We start from the raw sequence: 9,566 nt of genomic DNA on the forward strand, positions 1-9,566 counted from the left end.
ATTCATGGTAGAGCCAGTCTTAAAATTTGCTGTATGTTTGCTGTTACAGTTTTACAAAGAACCTAATAGAAATAAAACCAAATAAAACCAAAATACCAGCAAGGACTGGATTATTTTCCAGATGTTAGCTAGCTGTCTGTTAAAAGAAAGGTGTTTACATTTCTAACTTCTGTAGGCTCAATTGAACAAATTAATAAAATCCAAATGTACTATTTAGTAAATTAAATAAAAGCTGATTTAGGTATAGCAGTCAGTTTTTCAGTAAAAGTCCAGATAAAAGTAGTTCTGTGTATAAACATTTGGTTGTAAAAAGAGATATTTTGTGTTGTAATTAATATTTTCCACTGTAAGAAAATTGTCAGTAATAATTTCACCCTTATTAAAATGTATAATTCTTGAACTGCAGTTTACTGAAAGCAAAATGAACTGAGTCGAGACAACAAGCTGCAGATATTGTCTTTATTGTCACATTACCAAGGTGATTTTCAGTACAGTAGAGCATTCAGATTTTAGAAGAAACATCACCAGCCAGTGAAAGAGACAAAACAAAAGCAATTATTCTCTGCAAAAAGGCCAGGGTCCTCAGAATCAACATAGAAAACAGACAAGAGAAGAGTCATGATTATTAAAACATGAGCCATGATTTGGTTTCAGACGTTGCTAGGAAGGAAAAACAAAACAGGAAGCAAACGTACAAAAAAAAAATCATAATGTCCTCATGATATGAAACACTGTTTAACATCGGTGTGCAAAAATCACAAGACACACAACAGGAAATGTTACACCGCACAACAGCTCACACACACTCACACAATATTCACATTTTTATAAAATAAAAAAAAAAGTGATACATCAAACTGCTTTTAATTGGGAGTCTCCTCATTTGGCTCATTAACACCCCAGTCCTCCTGTTTCTCCTCTACATTAAGAAATACTGAGGAATTCTACCCAGCTGCCACCAGAGGGCGCCAACATCTTTCAGCAGAAACAGAGCATTCGCTGAACAGATATAAATAGAAGAAAACATGATTTATACAACATTTTTGGTTCAGATATGAGAATAACTATACCTTAACACTTTATTAACCAATTAATTTTTTTTTTAACTTTGAGCTTTTTGTTATGCTGCCTTTATTTGGAGCTTTGGTTTCTTTCAGTAGAAATAATAAGAGCTGCTGATTATTAGCACCTTGCTCGATTTTCTCCGGATGAAACGGATCCACCCTTAAAGAGGAATGTGACTCGCTTTGAGTGGTTTTAAAAAGACGCTATCAAACGTCACAAATACCGAAGCTTTGGAGAGTTCTTCTCTTACAAAAACACTTGATTTCATCAGAGGATGGTGACAAACCTGCTTTCCTTCTGGTTACAAAACAGTAAACAAGTTAAGGTTGTTGTCGTAAACTTTTACTGTTGCAGCTTGGTTGGGCAGTGGGGGGGCGGCTGGGAGGAGAGCTGGTCAGGACTGGAGGAGGGATTCGGAGCTGGGCGCGTTGTACAGGTACTTCCAGATGGCGTAGTAGTGCACGGCGGCAGCCAGAGCCACAAACACGTGCCAGATGGCGTGAGCGAAGGGGATGACGCCGTCGCTCTTGAAGAAGAACACGCCGAGGCAGTAGATGAGTCCTCCACACGCCAGCTCCTGCAGGCCATCCGTGTTGCTCTGGAAAAACAAAAACAGAGAAAAATTTCTTCCTAGAAGCTGCACTGGAACTCAAAAGCACGATATTCTTTATAACCACTAGAGGGCAGCACAGAGAAAAACGCAAATACTCTTAAACCTACATTAAATTCTGATTAGGGGCGGGACTTTGACGAGTTAATTTAGGTTTTACCCAGAGGTGGGCAGAGTATCCAAACATTATACTAGAGTAAGAGTAGCACTACTTCAACATATGTTTACTCAAGTAAAAGTAAAAAGTCTACTCAAGATCAAATTATCAATAATTAATATTTAAAAATTACATAATTAGATGGAGCAAAATATAAAGTTGAGTGGAAATTTTGGTATTTTAAGGACAAAAATGTCACAAAATAAAAAAAAGTCAGGCAATTTTTTTTTTTCTCCCAATCAGGTTCTTTAAATAAAAAAAAACAACTTATGAAACATTAACAAAAACTGCAGGTGTGTGTCTGTGTCTGGTGAATTTTTGATTAAAATCCAGACATTTACTCATTCAACAGTAGAAATACTTCAACATAAAATTACTCCAGTACAAAGCACAGAGTAGTAAAAATACTCCTAAAAGTAATTTCTTTCCAAAAAGTTGCTCAAATAAATTTAATAGTATAAATGTAACTAGTTAGTACCCAATTAATCACATTTTTAGTTTTTTAACAGATAAAGGTTCCAGCTACTCAAAAGTTTCTGGCACGCCTGTAAATCTGACGCTCAAGCGACATCCACTAACGGCGATGGACAACAAACCTGCTTCTCTTGGCTCCCTGGGAATTCATTTCTGCTTCTAAAGATGATCTGATGCTAAGTTACGCTAGCAGGAGTTAGCCTGTCAGCGAAGCTAATGTAGCTTAAAATAGCATCTCAATGCTAAACATGATGCAGCAGCAGATATCACCAATGCTGATGTTAGCATGTTGAGCTCATATGTTTATTTGTTCAACAATTAAACAGAAAAAATGGGTTTTTGAATTGAAAATTTTGCTTATTTTGCCTATAAAGTTTAATTAATGACAGACCTTAACATAATCCGGTAAAATGGCAGGATCTTCTTACCATTGATGTCACGACTGATGCAGGAAAAAATCCCATAGTCAAATAGAAGGCCAACTCCACCAGTTTGTACCTGAGAAGACAAACATGCGCAGGATGAAACCTCCGGGCCTCAGTTTGGACTCCCGCCGCTAACGGCTCTAATTTGAAAAGAAACTCACTTTTCATGATAGTTGAAGACATAAATGGTCCCGGCGGCAGCCATGAGCCACACAAACCAGCGCATGTGAGCCGCTAACGGTCCGAGCTCCCGCAGGTTCAACCTGAACCGAGACAAGAACAGAACCCACCCAGAGTGAGGCTTCTGTGAACACACACACCAGCTGCTCTCAGCCGGACGCTCACCAAGGTGTGTAAGAGGCAGCGATGAAGAAGTAGATGACGACTCGGTCACACATGTGGAAGCACTGCTCCACTGACCTGTAAAACACACAAACTGGTTAAACTGGTTCCAGGAAGATATGCCAAGTCATACTACACCTGTGGTTCGCACCACCTAATTACTCAACACTAAGTAGCATCTAAAATGGAGGCTTGGTTGTGAGGAAATGAATGCAAACCCTCTCACCTCATGTGGCTCTTCTTCCAGGTGATGATGTGAAACACGGTGGAGACCACGAAGAGGGCGCACAGGCCCAGTCCGTACACCAAGGCCGTGACCCGCTCCCAGTTGTTGTTGGACAAGCAGTGCAACAGCGTCATTCCCACGAAGGCCGGCACGATGAGGAGCTGCGGAGACGAGAGCAAACAAACGGCGGTCAGCGGACATTCCCAGACTGGAGCGGGTCGGCGGCGTTCAGAGAGACGGGACTCACTGCGTGAGTGTAGCAGTTGGCAGCATGTTCGTAGACGGTGGGCTGGTAGCGGCAGTTAGCAGAAGCCCGTCGGTTCATGAACCTGAAACCAGAAAAGTTAAACTTTTGAGTCAAAAAGACTCAACAGGCTGAAACATACAACCAAGTTTCTGTTTTTGTGACACAATAAGCAATGCAATAATTTCCAATTGCATGATTTATCTTTTCTCTTTCTACCAGAAAAATTAATCCTAAAGTCTTTAGTCTTTTGGTCTTAACTAGCTCATTTTTTGAAGCAAACTTTTGTTTCTTCAAAATGGTAATTTCTTCTGCTCCAGTGTTAATTCCAGTGTTAAAAGGTTCATTAAAATTTAGTTTATTGAACTTTGAGAATTGCACTACTATGCAATTACCATTATGTTACTTGAAAATGGTCTCAAAACAACAATATTATCTTTTGTCTCAATAACTTATGGATACCGTCAGGCCTATTCTGGTGAGCGTCTCTGCTTGTTTGGAAATCACAACTTCACCTCCAAACATTCAAATGAAGCTAAATATACAGGCCTGTCATGACAACAAATTTTGATAGACAATTAATTGTCCCAGAAGTTATTGCGATAAACGATAATATTATTGTTTTGGGATCACTTTCAAAATAAATGTTAAATTCTAAAGAACATTTAACACTGGAAGATATATTAAATATCCAAAATAAATAAACAAAAGAAATAAAATCAATTATGAAGAAAAAAACAACAACAAAACTGTCCTTCAAAAGCACGGAGAGTTGAAACCAAACCAGAGTGAAGACTTTTGTATCCAGTTCTTGGTAGAAAGAGAAAAACAAGAAAAATGATCAATCATGCAAACAGAAGCTACTGAGCTTGTTTCAACATGTGATTAATTGATTTATTGCTCATTGCAACAGACCTACGAATATGTTGGCTCTGAGCTGATCCTTGATGCAATCATAGCTTCAACCAACCTGTTTGTCCAACCGTACACCTCACCACTGTCTCACTGTCACGACATAACTGATCAAACTGATAGCAGAATTAGCTAACTAATGTAGTAATATATGTTGCTTAATGCAGTTCACCATTATCTGAACAGGTGCATGATAAAATAATAATGAAACAGTTCTGTTGTTTTTCTTATTTATTTTGTACATTTAAAATGTCTTCTGGTGTATTCCAGTGTTAAAATATTAACTTTAACACTGGAAAATGAACTGACATCTGTAGTATCCGTCATATATATGTCAGTATACATCTGTATTATTCTACAGATGTTATTACAGATGTATAATAACATCTGTAGTATGCATACTAACATCTGCATACTACAGATGTTAGTATGCTTTATAATTTCAGTGCTTAAGCATACTCACGTGGTGAAAACTATAATTTTTTTTAATTCTTCTATGCAGTAAAAAATCTCCAGGAAATGAGAATTACTTGATTTAACAATTTAAATATTAAAAAGTGTATTATTTGGCCAAAACAGAAGTATCTAAAACCCCAAAGATGTTTAATAGAAATAATGATTAACACCGATTTCATATCGAAAGACAAAGAGACCGGAAGTGAATCCTCCACATCTTACTGAGAAAAACTGATTTTCATAGATCAACAGGCATCCAGGAAGTCTGTCAAAATTATGAATCGTTTTTATCATAACTGTATCCTTAGATTGGTCAGTTGTTAAAACTTTGCATTTCTGGAAATTCTCATATAATTTACATAAACTTTATTCACGCAAATAATCAAATTTTTATCATCTAAAAAGAGCCAAAACTGCCTTCACTTACCTGTGAAAACTATAAGCACCCTTCATATCTGCTCCTTTTTTATTCCACAGATGAAAACAATAAAGACCTGATGTTCTTGAGGAGGAATAAAACAATAAACCCGCCCGAGGAGCCACAGAAATCGAAAGGCCGAACATCCAGCTAGCGGGCTACAAGCTAACTGTAGCTACAAGGCACCGTCGGTATCACCCCGCCCACTGCTAAAGCTCCATTTTAGCCTTTTTCTCAACACCATTATGATGGAAACCCCGAATCAACGCCTCATCTGGAAGATGGAAATGTCCATAAGCACCAGCGTCTCACAGGTGGAAGCTCATAGCACCCCGAAAACCAAGCTGCCCAGACAGTAAATAAAAACGGAATCCCGCTGTGTTCTACCGGTGTTCAATTAGTTGATTGGCAGCGGGTTGAGCCAATCAGAGGCGACGCTTCTGCAACACGGGCCAATCAGATTTGAGGTAGGCGGTAACATTATAAATATTAACTTTCATAAATTGTTTATACACCTGACGCAAAGGTATTATATTTCAACAAATAATTTATCAATCAAATCAATATTTAAACACAAAAGAAAACTACTATAAATCCATAAATAAATAAAAACAATAGATATTTTTGTAACTGTGTTAATCATGTAATAAATACACAATAAAATGAAACATGCTTAATTAAATAGCAACTGAATAGAAAGATTAACATGTTCTATCTGTCTGTCTGTCTGTCTGTCTGTCTGTCTGTCTACAGATTTAGAAAATAAAGAAACATAACACTTAGACTATCATATAAAATCTTATTATCATTATTATTATAAGACAGATCACTTAGTTTTTTTGTTTTGTTTTGTTTTGTTTCGTTTCGTTTTGTTTTGTTTTGTTTTGTGATAAACCTCTTCTGATTCAAACACTTAATCTGAGTAAAAACCTTCAGACAGATTTTGTGCCATGAATCCAGACGGTGAACTGCACACACTGCCATGTCAAGCTGGTAAAGCCCGGTTACATAACAGCACTGTGACTCATTTAGTGCTGTTTAGATGTAAAGGAGTGTTTATGTAAGAACACAGAGGGCTTAGTAAAGTTCGCTCTGTACTTGACCTCAAAAATAAACCTCTCTGGTGTGTTTCTGCCTCCTTTCTCAGCAGCTGCATATAAAATGTTTGTGCACTCCCTGGTTTTGCTCACACCTCTACAGACGTCGCAGTGCTGCAGCTTGGCAGCTTGGCAGCCGCTCATCATGGCTGCCAGGACTGGATGTAACTGATCTGAGTGTTTGTCTGACTTCCACTAATCACTTTCTCAGGTGGGTCGAGGATGAGGTTTCTCTGCCGTTTAACCTGCTCTCACCGGAGACGCTGCATCAGATTACACGTGGAATTTCCACCTGGTCAAACGATCTTTACATCTAAACAGACAACTGGAAATACATGCACAGACTAACGGGTTGGATTTTATTTAGTAATGCCGTGTTTTATTTTTATTTTTGCATTGTAGTTTCCCAACTCTACCTCAAAACAAACTTTGCTTTGGTTTGCTCTCAAATCATAATGTTTTTTTATTTTGCACACAAATCATGTTAATATGTTATTAAAGAATTTTGTAGACAACTGTAAACTTTTTCCAAATTCTGTTCAAAGTTTGAGAAGATAGTAAAAAAAAACACTTAAAGGTCAGAAGTTTGATTTCATATGAAACTTGATAAATACTAAAGGATGAAATATGGTAAAATTTTCTCCTAAGAAGGTATCAAATACTGTATTCAGGATAATAGTAATAATAAAATGTAATTTAAATGTAAATCTCAAAGTGATACCGAATTAAAACAAAAACATTAACCAATGTAAAAACAATAAAAACTCATTTAAAATATTCATTGGAAGATCTTAAGTAGAAGAATATTAAAACAGTGATTAAGTTTACGTTTCAAATCTACAAACTGTACAATAACCTTAAATTTCATTGTTTATTGGTTTGCTTTATTTGTCTATTTACTAAAAGACTCCTGCTGCAAAAATAGTTGGCATGCAGATGAGTGGTAGATGTGTAAATGTTTCTGAGCAGGGAGATTTTTTAAATTTAGATTTAAGATAAAATATCACATGGGTGAATAAAGATTTGTCACATGTTCTATTATTGTAAAGTAAATTTATTTATTTTTTCTGTCAATTTCTTTTAAACTTTTTCATTCACAAAAAAAAACACAATAGTGAAAAAAATGAAACTTTCTTTCTTTGCTGAATGCAAAACAAATTACCTTTGAAGTTTATCTTGATTGAATATTTTCCACCTATTCTCAGCCTGAATGATAAAATCTGGATCTAAAAAGACCAACTTTCCCCTAAAATGTTTGTTGTTTCCCAGCATCCACCGGGTTTCCTGGTGATGTGAGTACTTGAAAGTTGTAAATATGGGAATTTTTTATCATTTTCTCTTTTATATGAGCTTTATTATTAGCTATTTTATGAGTCAGACTGTCCTACTTTGATAACAGGCTCTCGTTCCTGAAACCTGCTTCTAGTTCTCCTGTCTTTCTTCCAGTTCAGCAGACATTGTCTTCTCTGCCTTTATATCAGATAAAAATGCATTCACATGCACCGCCTGTTTGTACTGCTTAATTATTCCCAGCAGTTTATTTTCTTAAACATTTCCAGCTTCTTCCTGAGTGTCTGCTGCATAAATACTGTTCTTTTTCCACCAACACAAGGTGGCTGAGGTAAGTTTTGTATTATCTAAAGTAATTTTTTACTTCTAATTAGGGAAACATACACTAAAATAAAAATGCTGACATTTTCACCACATGCTCTTCCGTAATTTAAATATTTTTTAAAGAAACGTGACATTAAAAGTAAAAAGGCTGATATGAAGAAACAGAGGACTTTTTAAAAACAATTATCTTAATAAACATACAAAATTTTGTTAGTAATTTCAGTTCTTCTCTGGTGAAGTTGAGTCCAAGTCTTTAACTTTTAATTCCAAGACCTAAACAAGTATTTTGACTAAATATTTTATTTAATCACAAAGAAATAATTAATCATTATTGTACTTCTAAAACATTATTAAAATATAATTTTACCTATTCTGTTAGTTTTTAAAGTATTAATAGAAAGAAACAAATCATCCAATAAATTGAGAAAATGACAAGAAAACTGATCAATAATAAACAGAATAATATGTTAATCTGCTTTTACAATATTACATGAGTAACATGTAATATTGTATACAACTGAATTGTTCAGTTGTATAGAATCAAAGATTCAGAGAATTGCTGTTATAATCAGAGGAAATTGATTAGAGCAGGGCCTCATATTAATCTTAATCTGTAACTGTTTGGATGTTTCCATCTAAATTAAATTAGAAAATTTTTAGATTTCATGATCAAATTAGTAAGCAAAAAAACCCGAACTTACATTTTAAGCTAACATTAACCACACTTTACCATTTATATTAGCTTCTGTGTAAGATTAAATCTTCTCTACTCTGGTTTACAGCTTTCATGTTTTTAATTCCTGATTGCTTAACGGACGCAGAATCATGTCCGACTCCATCGTCTCTTTGATCGGGTTTCTAAACATACGGCCAGGCAGAACAGTGGCAAAAGCAAATGTGATGGATTAATATTGTCTCTTCTGCCTGGATATGGAGCTGTTAGCATGTCATGATAGTTATGAGTCCATCATATAGTCAGAGGCCTCTTCAGGTTTGTTGCAGGACTGACTGCTACTGGAGATATTTCCTGCAAATCCACAATGATTCTTTGATTGTTTTTCTCTCTACCTTGTGTTAGATCTGGTTTATGAGTGAAACAAAGATTGACCCGAGTGTTTTGCTTTATATCCTTGAGTTTTCTGCAGAACTTCAGTTTGTTCTTCATACGTTTCTCACATAGAAGTGACTTCTTGTTTTTTAAAGGTTTTCTATCAAAATAATTTTTTTAGAAATAGCTGAATGTCTGATAATTAGCCGTGAAGCTTCTCCTAAATGTTATCTTGCAGATTCTTTAGGGTACATGAATGTCTAACTTTTGAGTATAAAACTGAGATTGCATGTAAATATGTCACTTGTACATGTTTAGAACCACATAAAAAGCAGTACTGACACCCCAGAGAGCATATTTGGGTTTTAGCAGAACTACTTCCATGAGTCTGCTGTGAAAAATGTCCAAGCAGGAGAGAGATTGAATTAAAGAGGCTTTGTGTCCACACGTGGCAGCAAATTAAATAGCTTTCTAATTG

General features: G+C 35.9%; 1 protein-coding gene across 1 annotated transcript; it reads right to left on the bottom strand.

Moving 5' to 3' along the window:
- Positions 1-445: 445 nt before the first annotated feature.
- On the bottom strand, positions 446-5,766 carry mmd (monocyte to macrophage differentiation-associated). Its single transcript, XM_015026763.1, has 7 exons — positions 5,339-5,766; positions 3,547-3,628; positions 3,300-3,460; positions 3,077-3,151; positions 2,893-2,994; positions 2,735-2,804; positions 446-1,663 (listed from the first exon to the last, which is right to left on the bottom strand). Exons 1-7 carry the CDS (start codon positions 5,473-5,475, stop codon positions 1,460-1,462), a joined length of 831 nt encoding a protein of 276 aa, XP_014882249.1. The 5' UTR covers positions 5,476-5,766; the 3' UTR covers positions 446-1,459.
- Between the last annotated feature and the right edge of the window lie 3,800 nt (positions 5,767-9,566).

Source organism: Poecilia latipinna, unplaced genomic scaffold, assembly GCF_001443285.1.
Source record: "Poecilia latipinna isolate Pla-1442-1.1 unplaced genomic scaffold, P_latipinna-1.0 Scaffold99, whole genome shotgun sequence".
Taxonomy (NCBI): domain Eukaryota; kingdom Metazoa; phylum Chordata; class Actinopteri; order Cyprinodontiformes; family Poeciliidae; genus Poecilia; species Poecilia latipinna.

Coding starts and splice junctions, on each gene's coding strand:
- mmd (XM_015026763.1), bottom strand. CDS start 5,475: ATGTTCGGCCTTTCGATTTCTGTGGCTCCTCGGGCGGGTTTATTGTTT. Junction 3,152..3,299: donor TGGAAGAAGAGCCACATGAG/GTGAGAGGGTTT, acceptor TGTGTTTTACAG/GTCAGTGGAGCAGTGCTTCC. Junction 1,664..2,734: donor CATCAGTCGTGACATCAATG/GTAAGAAGATCC, acceptor TTGTTTTTCCAG/AGCAACACGGATGGCCTGCA.